Source organism: Macrotis lagotis, chromosome X, assembly GCF_037893015.1.
Source record: "Macrotis lagotis isolate mMagLag1 chromosome X, bilby.v1.9.chrom.fasta, whole genome shotgun sequence".
In the NCBI taxonomy this organism is placed as follows: Eukaryota; Metazoa; Chordata; class Mammalia; order Peramelemorphia; family Peramelidae; genus Macrotis; species Macrotis lagotis.
In genome coordinates, this window is record NC_133666.1 from 75,516,044 (window position 1) to 75,542,373 (window position 26,330).

Below are 26,330 nucleotides of genomic sequence, written 5' to 3' on the forward strand. Positions count from 1 at the left end.
TCTTTTGTGATGTTGTTGTTACTCAATATGTCAGTGCCTCATGATTTTCTTCTTGAAGAAATATTCGTGATATGTATTTGTGAGACATTTGTATTGCTTGCAAACCTTTGATGTTTCTTATTTGTCCTTTTTATCCATGACTTCTTTTGCATTGAAGTCTTTGCGCATTAAGATATGTATTGATTTTATTTGGAAGGTCTTAGTCATCTATGGAATTTCTATACCTCCTCATTTTCTATAATAGACATTGTCACAGAAGCTTTAATCATTTTCATGGTAGTCTTTCTCTATGTTCTTATCATAATCATTACATAACAAAATGAGTAATTGTCCCATGGAATGATATTTCTTGTTACCCTTAAAATTTGTGGAATTGATGTTATGAGTCTTTTATTTGCCTCTTAAAGAAAACTTATGAATTATTCTAACTAGCAGCTTTCTTTTATTTTGTGACTTCATAGTGAAAATGTCAAGACAGATGATGATTGTCCTTTATTCTTGAAAGAAGACTGACATCAGGGAGGTGATGCCATGGCACGCAAATGAATTGGATTTAAGTGAGGGAGTGCTGTGCTTAGTTACCAGCCTCACTTTCTCCTCTGGAACCATCTGGGTCCAGTGTCTAGATATGAATCAGGATGATTAGAGATGGTCCTGGATGTGAGGCAGTTGGGGTTAAATGACTTGCCCAAAGTTACATAGCTAGTAAGTGTCAAGTGTCTGAGGTTGGATTTGAACTAGAATCCTCCTACCTCCAGGACTAGTGCTCTATCTACTGTACCACCTGGCTGACATCAAGACAAATATGATTTAGTTCCTCAAATAATATGATTTCTTGTAGGTCACTGGTTAAGGCCCTCACATTTAGAATACCAACAGTTAAAATTCGTAGATTCAAAATTGTGCAATTCTTTGTGTCCTTTGCCCTCCTTCTGCCACTTTGCCATTGTCACCAAAGAAGTAGAAGGAAGCTATATAACCTAGAGAAGTAATGCTGTATCTGTAATTTTTCCCATGAATTATTGTAGTCAAGGTATTCATCAACATGGAGCCAATCAGTAGTCTATTGCTGGGAGCATACATGAAACTTTTTCTGTTTGGGAGGACCTATACTCAGCTGACATCACTTTCAAAACCCTAGGCTTGTAATATCATGGTGAGGCATTGAGGAGAACTTTGTGGAGAATCAGTATTTCAAAGATCTTGAATTTCTCTGGAAGAAAAGTGCAGCTAACAACTTCTACTTAGCTTTCTATACTATTATGAGCCACATGAGAAAGACTTTAATGAATAAAATAAGGCATAATCATGATTAAATCTATTAATAAGAATGACCCTTTTGCAAGGCATACTTATGAAAAAAATGGAATGTGTCAGCACCATCTAGTGGAAGTGTAGTTGTAGTGAATTCATTGTGTCCAGTTGAGATTGATGGTTATTATTATCATTATTGTTCATATATTGTTCCTAATTGTTTGATATGGAATGATAGACGGAAGCTTGGGAATTTTCTAGTCCAACCTTTCTCATTTTATATCTGGGGAAACAGAGACCCAGCTGGTTTAAGAAAAACCTTGACCAAGGAGCAGTAGGTAGTATTGGACTTGGAATCAGGAAGACCTGAGTTCAAATCCAGCCATATGACCCTGGGCAAGTCATTTAACTCCTCTCAATCATAGTTTTATCACCTGCAAAATGTGTATAATAATAGGACCTACCTCATGGAGTTGAGAAGGTCAAATTGAGTTCATATTTTTAAAGTGCTATACAGACCTTCAGGTACGTCAAATATGCTAGTTATGATGCTTTTCTGTCTCAGTGTGCCTCTTTTAATATCAGAGAGGCTGAATTGAACTCAGATGTCATGGAAGATTCTCTAATAGAAATGGGGTTCCAGTTAAGTCATTAATCACTGATTAAGAACCCAAAACTAGAGCACTTCCAGAATCATGGATGGTGCCTAAGAGATCAAAGGATTTGATTACTGGAAAGAACCTTAGAGACCATCTTGATAAACCTTCTTATTTTATAGAAAACAAAAGTGAGTCTCACAAAGGTTAAGACAGAAGTTCTTAGAAACTTTTTAGCTTGTGAAACTTAGAGGTTTTTTAAAACATTTTGATAATGCTTTCAAAAGCATTGGTTTCCTTTATATAACCTTGTATATTTTATGTAATACATTTTAAAATATAATTCTGAGAAGGAATCCATAGATTTCACCAGATGGCCAAAGGGGATCCATGACATATCAAAGTGCTAAGAACCCCCCTAGGTTAAAGGATTCAAACAAGTATTCTGCCTACAAGTACAGTTATCCACTCCAAAACATTTTTATTTTACAGATAAAGTGAGAGTCAGTGTGGTATAGTAGAGAAAAAGAACTTGGGATCCAAAGACCTGTGTCCAAGTCTCAGCTGTTTGACCTTGGACAAGTCATTTATGCTCTCTTGAGTTTCAGTTTCCTCTTTTGTAAAATGTAGGGATGGAATTAGATAAGAAGAAGGCTTTGTTAAGAGGAGCTGACTGTTTTATTGCTATGTCATACAGTTGACTCATATTGACCTTGTGGTCTCCTAAAACCCCTAGATAGTTTTTGTGTAAACTGGTGTCTAGTCAGGTCACATTTATTCTATATTTGTGCAGTTGATTTTCTGGAACCCCATTCTTTGTCTTTACATTTATACTTCTGATTTCATGGGGATGAATATACTCTCTTCATTCTTGTAAAGCAAAACTGATCATGCCTTTTCACCCCATATAGTTTCTCATTCTTTTCCTTCCATATATATGTTTTTTTTTTTTTTGCAAGGCAATGGGGTTAAGTGGCTTGCCCAAGGCCAGACAGCTAGGTAATTGTGAAGTGTCTGTGGCTGGATTTGAGCTCAGGTACTCGTGACTCCAGGGCCTGTGCTCTATCCACTGTGCCACCTAGCCGTCCCCACCTAGCTGTCCCTCCATATATGTTTTATAAATGGTTTATCCAATGTGTGAAAGACTATCTTCTGGGTTCTCTTATGTTGCAGTTGTCATTAATACACTTGGCTTGTCCATTATTTCTCACTCTTGTTGTGTGATTGATCCACCACTTTTTCTGACTGTATGAGGAATGGATGATGTGTTCTGTGCCATTTCTTGTGTGTAAGACATTTTGGGCAACTTGCTACTTATATGTTACTTGCATTACAGGTCACTTGCAGCTATTATTATTTTGAGATCACAGTGTTCCATGAATTTTAGCCATCATAGGGAAAATAGGATTGTTTTAAAGATTTTTTTTTGGCATTAGGGAGCATCCTGTAATTACTGAAAGCATTGTTCTATTTCTCAAATGTAGGAATAACTGGCATCTTCTCTCTTTCATTTATGGGTCCAACTCACTCTCTGCAATGCCTGTATGTATGTGTATACACACATGTATAAATGTATATATGTATAGGTGTATATGTATGTATATACATATACACATATATACATATATATATGTATATATGAGAGAGAGACTGTGAGTAACTCAGTGTATTGTCTACCCAACTGTATGTCAGGAATTCTTTGTTTGGGTTTTGCTGTATGGCTTGCTAGACCAGTTCCTTGATTAGTCATGCATCTCTTCAATATGATCCTTTATTGTTCTCAGACTTGATGCACTTAATGCATTGTTATCTGCAAACAGAAACATCTGGAGAACCTCACTAGATATGTGGATCTTTTTTTCCACTTGGATTTTTTTGTTCTTTTTTAAGAAATTTATTTATTTGGATTTTTCCCCAGTTATATGTAAAAGCAATTTTTAATATTCACTTTTAAAACTTTGAATTCCGAATTCTCTCCCATCCTTCCACTTCATACCCTCTTATTAAGAAAGCAAGCAATTTGATATAGGCAATAACTTCAGTTACGTAAAACATTTCCAAAATAGTCATATTGTGAAAGAAAACACAGAAGCCCCCTCCCCCCAAAAAGAAACCTCAAGAACGATAAAGTTTTAAAAAGTATGCTTCTTTTTACACAGTCTATTTCATTTTGCATCATTTTTCTGAGAACATTCTGCTCATCATTTCTCATAGCAAAATAGCATTCCATCACAATCACATCCCACAATTTGTTCAGCCATTCCTCAATTTCCAGTTCCTTGCCACCAGAAAAGAGCAGCTATAAATATCCTTGTATATAATAGGTCCTTTTCCTTTTTGTTTTTCATTTCTTCTGGGATACAGACCTAGTAGTAGCATTGCTAGGTCAAAGGGTAGGCATGATTTTGTAGACCTTTGGGCAGAGTTCCAAATTGTTCAATAGAATGTTCTACAGAATTAATTCACAACTCTACCAACAGTGTATATTAAATGTTTTGTTTTCCTAAATCCCCTCCATTTGTCCTTTTCCTTTTCTATTCTTTTAGCCAGTCTAAGAGCTATAGATTTTTATTATTGTAGAGTATGTCCTACATGTTGAACACCTTGAAAAGACATTTTATTCAAACCTTTTATGCCACATTTATAGCAGATCATAACAAAGTTCTCTGTGGCTGCATCAGGAATCTTATATGATGCTAATGTGTGGTCAACACTTTAGGAGAGGAGAGTTTTTAAGGTTGCATTTTATGCTACCTAATCAAATAATTTTTTTTTAAATCAGTAAAGATACTGAGATTTTTCTACACTCAACTAATTGTGTGACACTGAAGATGTGGTCTGCTACAGAGTTTAGTCTGTTAGTACCTGTCTGTTCCCCTTCACATATTCATCAAAAATATTTTTATATGTACACACCAAACTATTGTCGAAGAATTTTTCAGGATGAGAAAGTAGGTATGTGAATGGGTCCGTAATTGCTGATATCTTGGCTGCTTTCCTTTTTTTCCCTGTAGAGGAATATTTGTGTTTTAAAAATATATAATTTTGGGATCTTGCTTCCCTTGAGACCTTGAAAATTAATCCCTGAGAGGTGTCAATAGTATTGTGTTGCTCCCAGCAAGAGTGTAGTTTGCAATTGTCTGGTTAGGTCCAACAGCTTTTTATAACTTCTTGAGTGATATTTCTTCCTCTTATATGGTACTGAGGTATTCGTCTAAATGGAGCAGTTAGACCATTGTGAGCACTAGAAAAATATATGGTTCTCTGAACCTAACCTTTCTTGAGTCTTTATTGTATAAAGGGTTCAGATTTTCTATCTCCCTCCCCAGCTGATATACTCATAAGATATTATCACAGATGATGAGGTTTTAAGGTGTTAAAACCCTGTTTTCCCTTTATGAAGTATAAGCACCTCTTTGAGTTGGAAGAGAATAATATCACCTCCTTGCATAGTTTTAAATAACTAAGCTAAGCCCTGGAGATAGAAGGTTGAGAGCTCAGAGGCTGATGAGTGAGCCAGCAGTGGGCAAGAATCCAGCTCTTTACCTCTGCAGGGAAAGGCAAAGGGGGTTTTCTATGAGTTATTCTCCTGCAGGGAGACATTCTATCTTGGCATTTAAGGATCAGTTCATGAGAGAACGTTTGAGGCACAGATGAAGGAGCAGTGACTCTGCCTTCAGACAAATATGGATACAAAGAGATAGTACTTGAGGTTGCAAGGGTCCCCTAGTCACAGGGAAAAGAACTGATTAGGGACTCGGGGGAGAACTAATCTTAGCAACTGAGAGAAAGGACTTGGAGGTCCTGCCATTGGGGAATCAGGAATTGCTTTGACAACATTGGTTTCCTTCATGTTGTCCTGTGTCCCCATTCTTCCTACAGATTTTTTGGGGTATTATTACTGGGAGAGTGTACCTCATGTTTATAGAGGGACTGTTTTATTGTGCTTTTATTATGCCATTTTAGTAAATGTCCTTTCTTAAGAGCAAAATGTGTATTCTGGTTTCCTTCCTTTCCTATTGAGAAGACATGTTTCTAGATATTTTGAATGAAACTGTACACCTTCCCTTATGCAAGTTAAAACATGCTAAGTAGAAGCTTCTTGATTTTTTTGAACAATTTTTAATTTATTTAGTATTTTCTTTTTCCTTGGTTACATATAAAAACAATTTTTAACATCCATTCTTAAAACTTTGAGTTCCAAATTGTCCCCCTTCAACCCTCCCCACATCCCCTCATTGAAAGCAAGCAATTTGCTAGTCTATAAATTTGTAGTCATGTAAAACATTTCCATAGTTGTCGTATTATGAAAGAAACCATAGATCCCATCCCCCCCACCAAAAAAAGGAAACCTCAAGAAAAATAAAGTTAAAAAAGTATGCTTCAATCTGTTTTCAGACACGAGCATTTCTATTTTACTCTTTGGTTCTGGAATCTTGGCAGTTTTCCTTGATAATTTCTGGAAAGATGATGTCTAGCCTCTTTTTTTGACCATGACTTTCAGGTAGTGCAATAATTTTTAATGTATCTCTCCTAGATCCATTTTTCAGTTCAGTGTTTTTCCAGTAAGATACTTCACATTGTCTTCCATTTTTTTTATTCTTTTGGTTTTGTTTTATTGTTTTTTGATTTCTCTTAAAATTGTTAGTTTCCATTTGTTCGATTCTTATTCTGAAGGAATTATTTTCTTCAGTGAGTTTTTGTACTTCTTTTTCTATTTGGCCAATTCCACTTTTTCATTTTTTTTCCTTCAGTGAATTTTTGTGCCTCTTTTTCCATTTTATCAATTCTGCTTTTTAAGACATTCTTCTCCTCATTGGCTTTTTGTACCTCTTTTAACTTTGACCTAATCTATTTTTTTAGGAGTTGTTTTCTTTAGTGTTTTTTTTTTTGTCTCCTTTACCAAGCTTTTGATCTGTTTTTCATGATTTTCTTGATTCATTCTCATTTCTTTTCCCAATTTTTCCTCTACCTTTCTTATTTGATTTTCAAAATCCTTTTTGAGCTCTTCAGTCATCTGGGATCAATTCATATTTTTCTTGTAGGAGTGTTGACTTTGTTAATCTGAGTGTGTGTTTTGATCTTCCATGTCACCAGAGTAACTTTCTCTGTTCAATTTTTTTCTGTTGTTTGCTCATTTTCCCAGCCTTTGACTTGATTTTAACTCTGTTAAAAGTAGGACTCTGTTTCCAGGGTGGAGGACACACTGTCCCAAGCTTCTGAGGTTTTATGCAGCTGTTTTCAGAGATTCTTCTGGGAATCTGCAAGTTTACAATTCTTCCAAGGTGGTATGATCTAAGGAGAGGTGTTTATAACTCTCCTGTCCTATACCCTTGTCTTTTCTGCCCTGGAACTGTGAGGCAGGTCCCCACTCCACTGTGGTTCTTGGTACACTAGCATGTTCTTCCTCCCCCTGGGACTTTGAGCTAGGACTATGACCTGGATCCAAGTATGGGCAAAGCAATAGATTCCTGCCTCAGTACCAGCATAGCGACCCCTATAATCTCCTTCTGACCAGTTGTTTGACCCCCCTTACTGTCTGTGAGCTAACTCTGAAGCAGCTGCTGCTGTGGTTCCCAAGACCTGCTCTTGGTTTGCTGTGGGTGTGGCTTACACTGGACTACACTTTACTCTCAGCTAGGTGTATCTGTGGGTTGAGAGGCCTGGAAACTGCCATTGCTGCCACTGCTTCATAGTCACCCTGGAAACTGCCATCGCTGCCACTGCTTCATAGTCACCCCATTCCATGTTCCTGATTTGCTGAGACCAGGACCTGTGCTGGATTGTGCTCCTTTCTCACCCTGGTGTGACAGACTTTTCCTTTTGACCTTTAAGTGGTCTTGAGCTGGAAGATCGTTTTTTTAACTCCATCTTTTTGTGAATTCTGCCTCTCTAGAATTTGGTTAGAGTCATAATTTAAAAGTATTTGAAGCAGTTTGGTGAGAGTTGGGGCAAGTCCCTGCCTTTACTCTGCCATCTTGGCTCCACCTCTGAAGCCTCTTACTTTTAATATCAGTTACCTCATATTATAGCATTAACCTCATCAATTGATACTTTGAAGTCCCTAAAGTAGGCTGTGATGGACTGGAACTTTTGTCCCTGGTGATAAGAGATTGATGTCAAGACACTAGCAGATGTTTTGTTTCACTTAGGTTTGTTCTTTCCATTTTCATCAATGTTATTGGCCAGGATAATGGTGGAACTGGAGCAGCCATGCATTAGTACCTCCACACATTCCCACCCCACCAGCCAGGACTCTTGTGAGCAAAGGAGGAGCAGTTGGAGCTAACTTTGACCCCTAGATAGATAGACCTGGGACCCAGCTGTGGATTCTTTGGGTAAGAAGAACAGGAAAGTAGTTTTTATGACTTTAGTGGGGAACTCCTGACACCCTCTGAAAGCATCCTGGTTTGCAACTTTTATCTGTCTGTCTTAAATTTTTTAGCCATCTTGGGAACTAGTTTTATGGGATGATGGTAGTAATGGTGGTATTTGAATATATTTTTATTAAATGCATTATTTGCTTGAATTCTTGGGCTCTGAGTGACTCCATTGCATTAGACGGTAGAATACCAGCTTGGACCATTGATAAAGGCTCTTGTGAATGTGTAGGGGATTGGGGGGTGGGGTGGCAGACAAAAGTAATCTAGCTCAGATGAACCTCAGGTCATTTTCTTTAGGCTGATGCCCCACTTTGAGGCTTTTTCTGAGATAATTACTTGTAATCTTCCATCTTCCTCTTGTATGATATTTTGAAAGTGAGCTTGTACTCTGAACTGAAGTTGCCCTTGGTTACCAGGCCTCCCCACTGAGCAAGAAGAACTTGTTTACTGGCCAAGACTGTTTCTGGGCTTTTTGGGCTTCCCTGCTGCAGTAATCATTTTATACTGATTATTGCCATTTCTTAGAGCCCTATTTCCTGTTTTTGCAAATCACCAGCTTACTTAAATAGGTCCCTGTGGAGCTGCTGTGGTTGGGTGTATTGTTATCTTTCTCCTTTCTCCTATTTTGCTTATCTTTAATCTTTGCTTACGATCTGAGTAGATAGATAGCTGATGACTGATTCTGAAACAACTTCAGCTCTCTTCTTAAAGGATTTGTTTAGTATAAGGATTTTGAACCATCTCCAGGTCTTTGATTTCTTTCATTTCCTATTCTGAATCATATTTTCCAATAGTGCATCTACCTCTACATTGAAAGCGCAGAGTATAAAGGTAAGTGTTAACTTCGGAGGTTTTCAGTAGCTTCTTCAGAGATCTTAATTCTTTTCTGCCTTGGTAGCAGGTGTTGGTGTATGAGCTATGACCGTCTTTATGGGAATCTTTTGAGTTCTGCCTACCATGAACACTTCAATTTGTTGTTGCAGCCTTTGGGTGCCAAATGTAACCAGCTCCTCTAGTTACCTTTCTGAGGCCACCTTCCATTTAACTGTAATTTGCACATGATTCTCCATCTCCTGACTGTCTTTTTACTGACTGTCTCATGTGCCTGAAGAACCCTAGCTTCCTTCAAGACTCACAGTCCCACCTTCTGTACAGTCTTTCCTTAGCCCGGTGCTAATTCATTTCCTCTGAGACTATCTTTCACTTACCATATATCTGAGTAGATTATGTATGAATATACACACACAAATTTATGCATATATATATATATTTATACATAGATAGGGATAAGATATATGCACAGTTGTTTCCATGCTCTATTAGAATATGAGCTCTATGAAGGCATTTTCACTGGTTGTTCCCTATGTTTGGAATGTTCTCCTTCCTCTACCTGCCAAACAAAATTTTATATTTGATTCTGGAGGTCATAGGGAGCCACTAGAGTTTATTGAGTAAGGGGGTGACATGATCTTTAGGAGGATCAATTTGACAGCTAAAAGAAGGCTGAACTGAAGTGTGGAGCGATGTGAGGTAGCCAGATCCACTGAAAAACTTTATGTATGAAGTGATGAAGGCTTGTATCAGGGTGGTGGTGGTTTCAGAGGAGAGTAGGATATATATTCAAGAGGCATACTACAAGGGCAGAATTGACAGGATATATGAGTAGAGAGAGAAGAGATAAGATACAAAAGATGTCATAAAGGTAGAAATAGCAAAAATTTATCAACTGGTTGGATAGATGGGGAAGAGCGAGTGAGGAATCTGGGATGATACCAAGGTTATAACCCTAGGAAAGTGGTGATGCCTTAGCATCATCCCAAAAGGTCTGGAAGAGGTTAAGGTTTGTGGGGAAAGATGATGAATTCAGTTTTGACTCGTTGAGTTTAAGATGTTTCTGGGGTATCTAGTCTGAAATATCCAGGAAGCATTTGGCAATGTGAGATGACAGAACTTAGTACTTAGCAGGTGAGAAAAATTGAAAAATTAAAATTGGAATTTACTGGATGGGCAAGGGTATTTCCCCACTCTGTGTGGAACACCCCACCCTGGGATAATCCATATCTCCCTCCCCACATCCCAAGTTAGGGTGTACTCTGTTCAAGTTTCTCAGCCTTGATCTGGGGTAATTAACCTAGTTAAAAATTCCATTTTCTGGTTTTAAATGTACTCCTGTTCCTCTTTGGATCCTTGGGTTTGAGGCATATTTAGAAACTTGGCAGAAGGGTATAAACATGCCACTAGCCTAACACTAATGTTGGGCTCTTTCTCAGGGGCCTAAACTAAACTATGAAGTTTGATCATTTGGGGTTTTCTAGTGGCAGTTGATAATACCCATAGTCTAAAGTTATGACATGATCTTCAGAAAAACCAAGTCTACAAGTAACCAGTCTTTGCTGTTCCTTTTGTGGAGAGCTTTGAATTTGGAATTGCCTCACTAGACTTGCTGGGGGCTGGCAGAATCCCAAAGATAGTGCCTAGATAGTAATAAGTCAAAGCAGGACCCTGGAGGGCAGGGGCTGACGTGTTCCCCCTCCCTTTGAAACACAGAGTTTCTACATAATCTTGGGGAAGACATTTCATCAGGGAGCCTCTTGTTTATTCAGTTGCAAAATGTAATTCATAGTGCCTCATGGGAGTTTTATGAGGCTTAATTAATAAGTGTTGCTAATGAAGTTTGATATTCTCTGATTAAAGCATCTGTTTATTTTTATTATTGTGAATTTCTATTTCTTAAGTCTGTCAAAATATGTACATTAAATAGTCTCTTGTAAACATGTGAATTTTTTTAAAACAACAATAATACTGATTGATTAGAATATATACTAAAAGGGGAAAAAAATCCTAGAATAATAGTCTTAATTGAGTTAACATCTTCAGAAGGAATTGTGATTTGCATTGATTAGAAAGGGGTTGCTTCTGTACCGTTGATGTTCATAAACTAATTGATGACTAATCTTTGTTATTGTGTGAAATTAAAAAAGAATTACTGAATAGTAGTGTTAGCCTATGCCTTTGAGGCCATACAAAAACACGTGGAATTTGGAATAATTAAATATTTTTTTTATTTGTAGCCAAAGCTATGGATTTGGGAAACTGGATGAGGACAATACTAACAGACAAGAAATGAAGGTAAAGAATATGCTAAGGAATTCATAATTTGATGAAAATTATAGTAAAATTATCTGCAAGAGGTTTTAGGGGTGACAATTGTTTAATGACAAAATGTTGATAAATTATATTTTATGACAGAATGCATCCTTAGAGTTACCCAGGTGGATTAAAGGTACAAAGATTACAGTTCCCACTATACTTATTGCCTATGAAATAATGAAATAATTAATCTCCTCTTTGAAGTTTCACAACACACATTTGTTCTCTGTAGATCCTCATTGTGGCAACCACTGGTAATCTCATTCACTCTTTTGTTTTCCATCTCAAGGAAGTTCAGTACCTACCTTGATTCATCCTCTCCTCTCCCATCTACATCCTTAGACTTGGAGACTCTATAACTGATGTCACTAGCCCTTCAGATGCTCATTCAGCTCCACTAAACCTTTACCTTCTCTTTCCTTCAGACAAGAAAATGCCTTCAACTTGTTAATTTTCTTAAAAATAATTATACTTCCTACTCTTAAACTGTGAGTTGAATTTCTCTGATCATAATCACCTAATTTTCCATCTCTCCCTTTGCCTTACTTTTCCTAATTGTTTTTTCATTCTTACTGCAACCTTGTCCTTTCCAGGAAGGTCATTTCAAATCTGTTATCTTTGCTCTGGCCTCACTTTCTTCTCATATTCTTGCTACTAACGTTAGCTGTGAAGCTTCAACTTACCTTTTTTCCACCTGTGAATCTCTTAAATCCTTGTCCTGACTCTACTTATGCTTTGTCATCCTTCAAAACTACTATGCCCCCATGAATGCTGAACACACCTATTCTTGAATATTGAAATTCACCTTTCTGAACACAGTATCCTCTTGTCTCTCCCTCTGCCTCATTTCCTTAGCCCTTTGTCCTTCACACATTCAAGTTCCAACCAAAGTTCATCCTCATAATCCTCAGGGTTTTTGCATGCTGTTGGGAGACATTATGAAAATCTGCCCTCTTGAGTTCACTACAAATGCATGTTATTACTCTCTAGTTGGTCCTCTTCTTTCCTGATTGATTCTCCATCATGTTCTCTGTAGTGACTATTCCAATCCTTTTCCACTCTCCTCAGATCTGCCCCTCCATCATCCCTACTCTTTAAGCCTGACAGCATGGAATATAGCCTGAATTTGGCACCTGAGGCCTTGGATTCAAGTGTTAGTTCTTCTTCCCTTGTTGGTTCTCTTTTCTGGGCCCCAGGCCCTGTCGTAAATGAAAGAGTTGGACTAATTGGCTTCTCAGATCCTTTTTTGCCAGCTTTGCACTGGGGAATGGGATAGAGGTGGTAGCCTACTGGACCATTCCTTTCTTTGGTATGATTGGGTCCCTCTTCTTTTTTTGCCACTCTCAGAGGATCTTTCTCTTTGTAAAGGCTAGCTCTTCTGCTTTTGTAAATGTGATTTTTAGATTCTTTCATTTTCACATTCTCCCCTTTCTTGTCCCTTACCTGTTGACCAGGCCTTTAGAAAAACTAATAATAGGGGCACCTAGGTGGTGCAGTGGTAGAGTACTCCCCCTGGAGTCAGGAGGACCTGAGTTCAAATGTGGTCTTAGATATTTAATAATTACCCAGCTGTGTGGCCTTAGGCAAGTCAACCTCATTGCCTTGCAAAATTAAACAAAAAAAGAAATACTAATGATAGCAAATGTTTAGAGAGACCTTATGTATCATATATGTTACTACAACCCTGGGAGGCAGATGAAGTGATAATCCCCATTTTACAGTTGAGGAAACAGAGATGAAGTCATTTGGCCAGGGTCACATAGCCAGTAAGTGTCTGAAGTTGGATTTGACTCAGGTCTTCCTGATTCCAGGCCTAGCACTCTACTCCCTAGTCATACAAAGCAAATTCTTATACTAGCTATATCCAAAAAAACAAAGAAAATAGAATAAAAGAAAAGAATAAAATAAAACATGTTTAAAATCTTCCTTTCAGTTCATCAACTCTGGGGGTGGGGGAGCCAAGATGGTGGCAGGAGAAGAGGCTCTCTTATGTGCGCTCTGCAAAATATTTCAAAAACCTTAAAATTTTGACTAACTAAATTATTAAGAGACAGAACCCATTGAAAGATCCAGTGAACTAGTTCTCTTCAGTTCATCAACTCTCTATGTGGAAGTAAATAGCATGTTTCATCTTGAGTTTTTTGGAATTGTGATTGTTCATTGTTTTTTATTTTGATATGTTCATTTTATTTAATAATATCAGTACCATGTTATTACCATGGAATGTAAATTCATCTTAAATATCACAATTCCACAAATGTAACAAGCATTAAATAGGTCAACATTGTGTAAGAAGAATGCTCGCATTAGTCTTCTCATATTGTGATAAACCATCAAGTCTTAAAATATATTTTTCAGTTGGACATGACTCTTCTAGAAAACAATATTGCACACATATTAAAGTTCTATCTTTACTGCTGAACAAGCACTTCAAATACATATAAAACAGATGGCATTTAGAAAACAGTACTAAGTCTCTCATCTTTTACTAACTTTATAATAAATACTACTATGTTAAGTAGCCTGGTTAACAACTGTTCAAGGCTCATCTTAAATATAAACAAGTTTTCTCTGATGAAGGTAGGGAGGGAAACTTGCCATAACATTTTGTTTCATGTTTTTCTTACAAATGTTCTTTTGGCCCTAGTCAAAGCCAAGCAGACCTAGACTTAATTAAGTTACACATTTCTACAAGAAAAGGAGGTAAATGCTTCCTGAATTATTTTAAAGCAGATTCCCATAATTATATCCCAAAATATGCTCCATCTTAAACCAAAATTGAGTCTTGGGTCTCTAATTTTTTAGTCATTAATGTTTAAGATTTGAGAAATATCAATAATTTTTCACCCAAGTAAGTTTCAATGACCAGTTCTTTTGTATTAACTCTGCTCCCCTAATTGACTTTTGGATACCAATCAGTATACCTTGAATCACCTGGGAAACTAAAGCTTCCTTGAAAAAAAATCCAATCTTAAATATCATGATTATGTCTGATGTGTGCTGCTTTTTAGAACTGTATACCTCTAGATGATTTTTTTAAACATAACCTCAATGTGAGGTATCTAGCTCTATAAATCATCATCAGCACAAAGACAGCATCTTTCCTCTTAAGGTTAGGGTTTTGCCCAGTATTCCTGGTACATGGAGTACAACATACCAACAGTCATTGCTCCTACTACAAAGCCTTGGGCTCCCATACGTATGTGAATCAGGTGGACAGACATTTTAGTATTCCCTCTGCTCTTCAGTCTGTGTAATCCATATGCAACAATAGCTGCAAAGCCTGCTATTCCGATTGGGACAAATGGTGCCTCTTTGGCTTTTTGGGCAAGTTTTGATCCTGAAATCTCATCATAAGAGGAAAGGGAAACATCACTGTCCGTTGACATGGTAGCTGGTTGGAAAAGCTTTCAGAGCAGGATGGAGAGAAAGCACCCCACCGGGCAGCACCTGTTCATTGTTTTTGATAAAAATTTCCCAAGTCTTTAGAAACTTTGGAGCTGATCATCTTTACAATATTGTCATCATTGTATATAAATTGTTCTCTTGATTTTACTCACTTTCATTTGGCATGAACTCACACAAGACTTTCCAGGTTTCTCTGACACTGAAACTAAATTCATTATTTCTTACAGCATAATAGCATTCCATCACAATCATATGCCATAATTTGTTCGCCCATTCTCCAGTTGATGGGCATCCTTTTAATTTCCAAGTCTTTGTCACCACAAACAAAGCTGCTATAAATATTTTTGTACATATGGGTCCTTTTTTCTCTTTCTTTGATCTCTTTGAGGGCATTTATATCTACTAGTGATATCACAAGGTCAAAGGGTATATACAATTTAATAGCCTGTGAAATAGTTTCAAATTGCTTTCCAGAGTAGTTAGATCAATTCACAACTCCACCAATAGTGAATTAGTGTACCTGTTTCCCCATAGCCTTTTCAATATTTGTCATTTTCTCTTTTATATCAATTTATCCCATCTAATGGAGGGGTATCTCAGAGTTGTTGTTTTTTTAATTTATATTTCTCTAATTCGTGATTAAGGGCATTTTTTCATGTCATTATTGGTAGCTTTGAGTTCTTTTGAAACCTGCCTATTGATAACCTTTGATCATTTAACAACTGGAAAGATGGTTTATTTTTATAAATTTTAATCAGTTCTCTATCTTAGAAAAGAGACTTTTATCATAGAAACTTGTTGCAAAGATTCCCTCTCTCTTCATTTCCTGTTTTTCTTTTAAATTTAGCTACATTTGTTACATTTTATGTAACCAAAACTGTCCATTTTACCTCCTAGGAACCTTTCTTTCTTGGTGATGATCTTTTCCCCTAACAATAGATTTGATGGGCAGTTTCTTTCCTGATCCTCTAATTTGCTTATGATGTTACCTTTTAAATCTAAATCATGTACTCATTTGAAGCTTATCTTATTCTAAGATATGATTGTGATATGTAAGATGTTGGTTCATGACTCATTTCTACCAGTTTTTCCAACAGTTTTTGTTGAATAATTAGTTCTTGCCTCTTAACTGAGGTCTTTGTAACACCTTTATTTTTGTTCTTGATCCCATCCCCTCTATAATCTTTTCCAGGAGCTTGCTTTTTCTTCATTTCACTTTCAATCTCTCTCTCTCTCTCTCTACTTGTCTCCTCCCTTCTCTGCTGCTTTCAAATATGCTTAATTCCTTTTTGTTCCAAAACTAAAAACTTTTCCCTTGGCCCTTTATCTTTCCTTTCTTAACTCTGATTTTATGGATCTGCTCTTTTTGTCATCACAGTGGAATCTTGTTTAAATTAGTTATCACAGGGCAGCTAGGTAGTGTAGTGGATAAGAGCACCAGCCCTGGAGTCAAGAGGACCTGAGTTCAAATTTGAGGTCAGACACTTCATCATTACCCAGCTGTGTGACCTTGGGCAAGTCACTTAACCCCATTGCCTTGTAAAAAAAATAAATTAGTTCATCACAGCTAGTGAAGAAAGCCTGGGTTTTTAAATACTGCTTTAAATATTAGTATTTTAATAGTATTAAGTAAATTAGATATAAAATTTTAAATAATTTATAACCTCTCTCAATCTCAACTTTCTTATCTATAAAATGAGGTTAACACTAGCACCTACCTTACAGTGTTACTTTGAGAATCAATTGAAATCATGTATATTAAGTGCTTTGCAAACTTGAAAGTCTGATATTATTATCAGAACTATACTTGCCACAATTATATTCTAGCATATGAACATTTAAAAGAAATGGAAGATTACCTAATAGTAATGGGAAATACTCTAGTCACTAAATGTAATATGAATATCGAGCTCTTTACCTAATCTCAGGAAATAAAACTGAATTAGTCATAAAGGAACTACCAAGGGGGGAGGAAGGAGAGAACCCTGGATCTTGAGGAACTTGCAGATGAATTCTATCAAATGTTTAAAAGGTAATTGCTACATCTGCCACACAAATTATTCTCAAGAAAATACTTTCTACTAAATTCCTTTTATGAGAAAAATATAGTCCTACAAGCTAAACCAGAGATCAATAAAAAATAAGAAAACTATGTATCAATATCACTAAAAATGTTGATTCAGAAATTTGAAATAAAATTCTGACAAAAAGACTGGCAATGTTTGTGAGACATTGTTCACTGTGATTTAGTTGAATTAATGTCAAGGATTTAAGATAGTTGAACATTAGGAAAGCAATTAATACAATGAATTGTTGAAATAAAATACCCTTAAACTATATGATTATATCAACAGATATGTAAAATGTCCCTGACAAAATACAATATTTATTTATGCTAAAACCTTATAAAGCATGGGCATCAAAGGACAATCAAAATAGGATAGATGTAAAAACTAATAGTTGACATTATTTACAATGAGGAAACATTATAAACCTTCTCTAGTAAAAATCAAAAGCAAAGCAAAAGTATTGCCCTCCTGCATTTATTTGACATAAATTAAATTTGACTTATTTGACATGAAATTTTAGCAATACCAAGAAGAATAAATTAGGAAGTTAAATGAATTACCACATGCAAGCAAGAAAATATCAATTTGCTGATAATGTGATAAAAATTTGTTTCTTTAATTTCTGAGGTTTTGTAATTAAGACAATAGGTGTAGCAAGACAAAGTAGCAGGATCCAAAATGCATCAACAAAAACTGATAGCATTTATAATGGCAGTATAAAAATCCAGGAAAAAACAATAAAAAGGAAAGTTCCATTCAAAGTACCTACAATATGTATAAACTGCTTGGAGTCTACCAAAACATATTAAATCAAGACTTGGATAGATACAGATATAAATATTCTCCTTTTAAAAAAAGTGATAAAACTCATTGGAGGTATATTTTGTTGTTCATGGCTGGGCCATACCAGTATTAATATGCAGCTCATACTCTGAAGCTACTATCCCAATTCCTACTCTCATTGATCTTTTGGAGTGTGATTACTTTGCCTCCTCAGGATTTTAAGGGCAACTCTGAAGAGTTGAAGAACTGTCTTTTCTAATGCTAAAGCTCTTTTTTTTTTGTTTTTGCAAGGGTTAAGTGACTTCCAGGTCACACAACTAGGTAATTATTAAGTGTCTGAGGCTGAATTTGAACTCAGGTCCTCTTGACTCCAGGGCCAGTACTCTTATCTATTTCACTATCTAGCTGCCCCTGTTGCCCTACTCCCTCCCCTCCATTATCCATTGATATCAGTTAGCTAGTTAATTAGCTTTTTTTTCAAAGGAATATTTTCTAAGATGGTGTAGTAGGAACCTTTGTTGTAAAACATCCCTCCAAAAGTGTCTTGCACACATTCTCTCCCCAAAACATAGACACCAGGGAAACATGGGCTCAAACTTAGAAAACACTTGGGGCAATAAGGGAGGCCCTTCAGAGCTTCTGGAAGTCCTGCCTCTAAAGTCCTGGGATAATCCCCTTAAATGTGAAGGAACTTTGCTGGTGGGCTCTTTGTGGAGCTTTTGTTCAGTTCCAGTCTGTGATTAACTCTCAGGACAGATCCTGCTGCTAGTTTCTTCTAAGACAACAATAAAAAGTCTCAATTCTGTGAACCCTCTGAAACTTTCAGGGGCTTCCTTTAGCCTGGGAAAGGGGGTGAGAAGGAAGCTGAAATTGGAACTTGACCCCATTCTTCCTTCCATAATAGGTTTCTTCTTAAGGGGTTTAGGTGGAGCTCTTTCTTCTCTGTTCTCAAAGACCTCAACTACCTTGGTGTTTTCTAAATCACTCCCAGGATGAAAGTTTATTCAGCCAACCCAAGCTTACTTCTTGTCACTCCTGTTGGTCTAGCCTAAAAAGAGATTCTTACCTCTATGTATGAGGTGTCCTGACAGGCATTCAGTGAAGCAGGGATCCTTTGCAGAATCAGATTTTTAAGGTCCCTTAGACAGAAAGGAATTACAAAAGGAACCAATTATAGTGAATCACAGTTATCAGAATATATGTGTGTATATGAACATATATTAATATCTTAATCTAGTGTGTGTGTGTGTGTGTGTGTGTGTGTGGTTCAAGAAGCCTAGGTTAAGAAACCCTGACTCTGATGGATTGTTATAGAGACATAGTCTCATTTTGTTATGGTATCAGGGATTAATATTTTTACACAACATTTTTGTAATTTGTTTTATTTTGATTTGGTTTTTTTTTTTTTGCAAGGCAATGGGGTTAAGTTACTTGCCCAAGGTCACACAGCTAAGTAACTATGAAGTGTCTGAGGCTGGATTTCCAGTGCTGGTGCTCTATCCACTCTACCACCTAGCTTACACCCTTGTCATTTGTTTTAAAGTGGGGAGGAATTATGTGATTGATTTATTTAATAGCTCCCTTCCCTTAGAAATAAAAAGCATGAGGTGCCACACTGCTCAAAGGATTCTTTATAGAGCTATATAGTACCATAACAATTTTCAAGTTGGAAAACCAACAAGTTTACAATTTCAAGGGAAATAATGAGAGAGTAGGAATTAAGGGGACCTTGAACTGCCAGACTGCAGCAAAACTAACAAACCCCATTTCATACTAGATTATTTTTTTTAAAAAAGGTTGATTATTTGGGCAGATTAAATAAATAAAATTCAAAAACAATGGAACATAGTCCTCTGGTGTTAAATAAACCTGAGGATGAGGCAGCTAGGTGGCACAGTGAGTACAGCACTGCCTGGAGTCAGGAGAAACTGGGTTCAAATCTAATTTCATATGGTAGCTAGGTAAGTCACTTAATCCTGATTGCCTAAAAAAAAAAAAGTGAAAAAAAATAAGCCTGAGGACACTGCAGCTAATGGAATAAGGACTCTTTATTTCATAAATTTTGAAGGAAAACTGGAAATTAGGGTCCTGTACAAATTAGCATTAGGGGGTGGCTAGGTGGCACAGTGGATAGAGCACCAGTCCTGGAGTCAGGAGTTACCTGGGTTCAAATCTGGCCTCAGACACTCAATAATTACCTAGTTGTGTGGTCTTGGGCAAGCCACTTAACCCCATTGCCTTGTAAAAACTAAAAAAAAAGGACAAATTAGCATTAGGCTCATATATCTTAGATTATATATCTCAATAAATTCTCAATGAATAGATTATTTTAAAAGGGTAAGAGAAATATTTCACAGCTAGAGGAAAAATTCTCAACTAAACAAAGGATGGAGGTAATTAATTATAGGAGATAAAATGGACAATTTAATTACATAAAGTTGAAAGACTTTTACACAGTGTAGTTAGATTTAGAACAACAGTTGACTGGGAGGGAAAATCTTTGCAGCACATTTTTATGATAACCAAGATTTATAGGGAATTAAAAAGCACCACTTCTTAATAGAGAAATGATAAAAGGATAGGAACAGCTTTCAAATGTATGATGTCAACAACATGAAGGAATGGTCCAAATCCCTGATAAAAAAAGAAATGCAAATTCAAAACTCTAAAGTTTTGCCTCTCATACATCAGTTTCTCAAATGGCATATCCAGCCATACTCCTTGAAACCTTGGTCCAGTTCTTGACTCCCTCCTGTGGTTGCCTTCCCTTTACTCCTCCTCTTAGGTGTTCACTCATTAGACTGTATGTTCCTTGAAGGCAAGAATTGTCTTGCTTTTTGCTTGTATTCGTCTTCTTTGTATAAAGCACCTACTATGTCTAGGCACTGTTAAAAGATCAACTAAAAAAAAAACCTAAAAAAAGATCAACTTCACCCAAAGAAAAACAGTGAATAGCCTATACTCTGCAGTTTGCTATATCTTGGAGCTGTTTTGTCTCCCCAGCACTCAGCACGTTGCTTGGTACCTGTTTGCCTATGGTGATAGCAAAAAAACACTATAGGGTGAATAGAGAGGGCCAGGCCTGGAGTCAGGAAGATTCCAGAGTTCGAATCTTGCCTCAGATACTTCCTAGCTGTGTGACTCTGGGCAAGTCACTCTACCTCTTTGCCCCGGTTTCCTCAACTCTAAAATGATGTTAATCATAGAACCTACTTTCTAAGGTTGTTATAAGGATCAAATGAGAAAGTATTTGTGAAAGACTTTCATTATGCTACTGACACATAGTTGGCACTGTATAAGCTGTTGGATTTTTTACCTTTGCCTTTCCTTCCTTCTCTAGCCTCTGTCTGCCTTGGTTTCCTCATCTGTAAAATGAGGATAATAATAGCATTTACTTTCCAGAGTTTTAAATGAAGATAAAATCAGATTTTTGTAAAGTTTTGCGAACCTTAAAGTTCTGTATTTATACTTACTATTACTCCTGACTTAATTTCTGGTGAGGCTGTATTAGAAAAGTTCATTGTTCTCCCATGTTTCTTTTTGTTCCTGGTTGACCTTGCAAATAGATCTCTTCTCTGCATATGCAAGTTAACTAGCTGTGTAAAAATGCATTACAGGATTCAGAAGAACTTGTGTCTAAGGGGGACAGAAAGATATTTATGGAGATATTTTGTACATTGTATTTTGCCAGACTCTGCTATGGGAATTACAGTGACTATATATGGGTCTGATGGGCCCTAGTGTCTTTTAATTCTGTGGAATTAATACCAGAATTGTCAATTCATGTAGTAAGCCTTTATGCTGGTCCAAGTTTGAGTTTCAGTTTTGAGCAGAATGTTGAATTCACAGACTCATGGGGGACAGAGATAAGTTTATGCTTGAGCAAAGGTATAACAAGTGGACTAGTCTTTTTTTTTTAGTTTTTTTGCAAGGCAAATGGGGTTATGTGGCTTGCCCAAGGCCACACAGCTAGGTAATTATTAAGTGTCTGAGACCGTATTTGAACCCAGGTACTCCTGACTCCAGGGCCACTGCACCACCTAGCCATCCTTGGACTGGTCTTTTAAGAGAAATAAGGAAAGAGAATGTACTAAGAGAGACAAGTTTCTATGTAAACAAAGATAATTAGCACAATATTGTAAAACAATTCTGTTCTCACAACATCCTTTGTGTATACCTCAGTATCTGATCCAGGGACCTGATGGCTCTGGTCCACATTTGAGGCATGATGGGTTCAGAATTTGTAATATCTTGCAAAAGTTTCTGTCCAGATGAGATAGTTGTTATCAATACAAGGACAGTGTAGAAAGATATAAAATGTTTTTTCAGGATGTTAGAAAAACATTATATAGTTTTTTGTGGGCAGAAAGTAAATGAAAAGTACAAGTTAACTATTTGTTGACATAATACTTCTCACTACTTAGCAATTGCAAAGCATCAAAAAGAAGAAAAGAATGAAGTTTTCAGAAAAGTCCTGCCCCCAAATTAATGAAGACATTTCTGTCTACCAGTCTACCTGGGAGTGATTACACCATGGCCTGCTGGCATGGTTCTGGCTTCCGTAGAGTATCACTCATGAGCACTTTAGTGAGCAGCTTGCTAACATTATCAACTTCTGGGGTGGGCAGCACTTGTCTTATTTTTTTTTTTTGATCTTAGATTGGGTAGGTTCAAGGCAATGCTACACATACTTCATATTAAAATGACTCTTGAGGGGAGTAATTAGGTGGTGCAATGGATAGAACACTGACCCTAGAGTCAAGAGGACCTGAGTTCAAATAGGGTCCCAGACACTTGATACTTAGTAGCTGTGTGATCTTGGGCAAGCCACTTAACCCCATTGCCTCGGAAAACCCAAAATAAAATAAAATTATTTTTGGTCTTTATGCTTCAAGTTTTTGACTGTGAAGTGGAGAGATCAGTGTTCTCTTAGAAAGTACTTGAATGCCTAATGACTCTATAGTAGATTTGAGAGAAGTCTAGAATATCAAGTTCTTCTGTACTCTGCCCCCTCCTTCCTCCCCCAGATAATAACTTGGTTTATGTTTGATAGCATGATAAATTGCAATATCCCTTATTTATTCCCCAGAAATGACATCCATCCTATGGTGATGGGAGCTTTTAATGATGTCCTCTTTTCTAAAGATTCTCTGGGTTGGAAAAAACTATTGTTATTGCTTAAGTATTTTCTTCGCTCATTTTGATGGCATTTTTTCTCATCTGTATGTATATCTTTTATTGTAGTCTAAAATTCTCCGACTGCTTGCCAATACTTACTTGGAGTGGGGCGTGTATCCAGACAAGGCTCTTGAAACTATAAACCTGGCTAATGAGGTAATGCTATTTTTCTAAGATGCATACTTTATATAGTAGTTTCATTAACTTTTAATACTTTGAGTTATGCTTTTGAAATCCAATATAACACTCATCACAATTTTTCTACTTATTAACAAAGGGGACATATTATGTTCTCTTAACAATAATGATACTAACTGTGCCAAATTCAAGTGTGATCTTGTAAACCAGTCCACTCTCTGCTGAATAATGTGCCCCCCTACTGGAATTCCAACTCCTTGGGGTCTAGGGATATACCCTGTTTTAGCTCTATATTCCTGTGCTTAGTCAAACTTTCTTAGACTTGGAAGACTCCAGAGTAAACGATTGTTGATTAGAATCCCAGACCCCACTGGTGCTTATCTCAGTGTATGAATGACAAAGCATTTAAGTACTTATTAGATGCCGGTGCTATCCTCAGCTCTGGCCCTACCCTTAAGGAGCTAACATTTGAATGGAGGCTTTACCTAGATTGGTAAATCACAGAGATGACTGATCCTAGAAACAGCCAACTGACATGCATGTATTGATTTCCTTTCTGTGAAGAGAGCAGAAAGTGGGAGAGGTTGGGGGGTGGCCAGCCACAGCAGGGTAGGTGACCAGGTAGTAGCTAAGTATGATATGAAGAATGGTTTGGTCTGAAGTTCCCTAGATAGGATGAGTGAGGTGAATTTATGCCTCATCAAACAAAATAGCTGGGTTCTAGGGAAGGACTTCTAAATTTAAATATGTTAAGTGTTCCAGGGGATGGGACAATTTCTAGAGGTGTTGTCCAAAAGATGCTATTCTGGGTAGGAGAAGAAGGCCTAGGTAGAGAGTTGGATAGGATATGGAGAGATACTGGTTGCAATTGAATTTTCTTTCAAATAACCTTCCAGTTTTCCTAACAGTTTTAGTTGATTTAGAAGCCTTTACCCCAGAATTATACATCCTTTGGCTTATTAGGATCTCAGGCTACTGAGTTTACTTGCTTTTTTGAGTCTTGTTTTTAGTGATTAACTTTTTTATTTTTCTTTTACCAGAACTAAATTACGTTGATTTTTGTTTTATGATGAGGTTTGAGATCTGGTTGTTGCTGTTTTTTTTTTTTTTGTTTTAAATTCTTCACCTTTTGTTTCTCTAAATTTATTTTGTTTATTTTTATAAAGTAACTTCTTGATTTGTTTGGTATAGCACTAACTTTATAAAGTAATGTAGATAGCATTGCTTTTTTTTTATTATATTGCTTGATGGAAGTAATGAACAATTAATATCTCTCCAATATAAGTGTGGGATGTCCTAATCTCTCTTGAAACAATGTATTCTACTTTTGGTTAGCTTTAACTGTTAAGATTTTCCCTTTTATTCAGTTTCTACCCATTGTTTCTAGTTCTGCTGAAATCTAAGCAGGACAAGTCTAATAATCCCTCCTGTGACACAGCAGCCCTTCAGACATCCTCTAAAGCAGGGGTTCTTGGGATTATTTTTTGTCTCCTGGACCTCTTGGGTTGTCTCAGAATCATGTTTTCAAATAATTGAGAAGTTGTAAATTTCGGTTAGAAATGAATGAAAATAAAGATTTCTATTTCCTTCATCCAAGTCAATCCCTAGACCCTTGAGTAAGTGAAGGACTGTAGATCTTTCACTATTTGGGCTATGCAGTACAGTATAAAGGGCATCTAATTTGGAGGTAAGAGGACATCTCTGTCCATGGAAAAATATACTATGTTTTTTCTGCATAAGATTTTCCCTGTTTGTTGTCTTCAAATGTGGTGATGGAAATAAGGCCCTAATTTCAACTCATGTGTGGTGGCCCTGGGATTGGATCCATTACTTATACGGAGTCAGTGACTCTGGGTACAATGAATAAGAAGGGAACTTGGAGGGGGAAATAAGGATTGGAGGGAAGCTATTTTCTCCTTTGCTGCTGCTTGTAGCAGGGAAAAGGCAGAATAGAAAAGGGAAAGGAAGTGAGTGACCAAGCCAAGCTGGGGGGTTCTTTTTTCCCCTCTTCACTTCTCCTGTTTCCCTTCCCTGTTGCTGCTGCTGGAGGAATAGCAGTGTCAGGATAAGGCTTCCCTCTCCTACTTTGTTCAGAAGGAAATGGAAAGGGCTGGAGGTGGGATGCAACACCAGGCAGGACAGCAGCCAGTCACGTCTGCCACTTTTTCAGCTTGCCTTTACCCCTGGAACAGGGAGTGATCACCCATTGGGTGGCCTCTGTCTACTTGTCATCTCCTTTGCTGACAATGGGGTGCCTGGCCTGCAAAAGCCACTTTTGTTTCTCCTTTTCCCTCCCCTCCCCTGCTGCTGCTGCTGCTGCTGCCGCCACTGCCGCCACCGCCGCCGCCACCACCACCACCACTGCCGCTGCCACTACCACCATGAGGCAGGAAGTGCTTGGGCTTGTGGTAGCAGAGCCAGCTGCCAGCCTTTGTCTCTCCTCTAGGCATTCCTTCCCCTTGCTTCCACTGCCCCCTGCTGGCCAAGGAGAGAAGGGAAGCCGGGGCTGAAAAGATTTTTTTTCCCCTTCACCTTCCTCCATCTTGTTGATAGGGTTTGGGAGGGAGGAGGAGTCTGGAAAGCAGTGAAAATGGTGTCTAGAAGGCTGGGACTTTCCTCCCTCCCTTCCTTCCAGGGACTTATGCTAGAACATCCCGGAGAGAAATATGGAGGCTTGCCCCCTCTTTGTGCTGATATTGCTGGGGGTGGTGGTGGTTAGGTAGGTCCCCCCTCCCCCAGCACATGACACTCTATCCTTTGTTTCCCCAATCCACCCCTTTCTTTTGCTGCTATTGTAGTGGAGGGGAGCCCCGGGGTGGGGGGGGGAGGGAGCCCTCCAGGCTATCCTGTCTGCTGCTAGTGCCTTCCTTATAATGTCACAGATAGTACAAGACTGAGGGGACTACACTTCCTCCAGAAGTGGCCCAATTTTCTAGGGAAGGGCTAGATAAGGAAAGAAGTGTTGGCTAGTGGATGACCCCCCCCCCCCCCCCCCAAGTGCTCAGAGGTAGGAGAGGGTTCTGCCCCTCCTGCAGGAAGGAGAGGTGGGGCTAAGGGGGGGCATTGCCATTAGGAGCCAATGACTCATGTAGAACATGCTAGAATAAGGGGGTGAAGGCGAGGCGGGGATGCTGTGGCGCAGAGGGAGGAGTTCAGAGAGGAGGGCTGGGCAAGTGATTGGTAGAGGTGGAGCTCTTCCACCTCTTTTCCACCATGATTGATAGTAGAACTTGCTAGAACAAGGGAGGATGGCAAGGCGGGGCTGACTCTGTTTTCTTCTTCTCCCCTTACAAAGGGAGGTTGCTGGTGGGGGGTGAAAAAACATCCTAGAAAGGGGGGAAGAAGGAATAGTCTGGGGAGACAAATCGGGT

At 37.8% G+C, this 26,330-nt stretch overlaps 1 protein-coding gene and 1 pseudogene across 2 annotated transcripts in view; one reads left to right on the forward strand and one right to left on the reverse strand.

Moving 5' to 3' along the window:
• The window catches only part of TEX11 (testis expressed 11), a 198,673-nt gene that overhangs the window by 64,941 nt on the left and 107,402 nt on the right, over positions 1–26,330 (forward strand). For both annotated transcript variants that reach the window (XM_074199437.1, XM_074199438.1), the window contains exons 9-10: positions 11,305–11,362; positions 22,888–22,977. In XM_074199437.1, coding sequence (XP_074055538.1) covers positions 11,305–11,362; positions 22,888–22,977 — 148 coding nt within the window. The remainder of the gene's footprint in view (positions 1–11,304; positions 11,363–22,887; positions 22,978–26,330) is intronic.
• On the reverse strand, positions 14,347–14,772 carry LOC141502309 (HIG1 domain family member 1A, mitochondrial pseudogene; annotated as a pseudogene).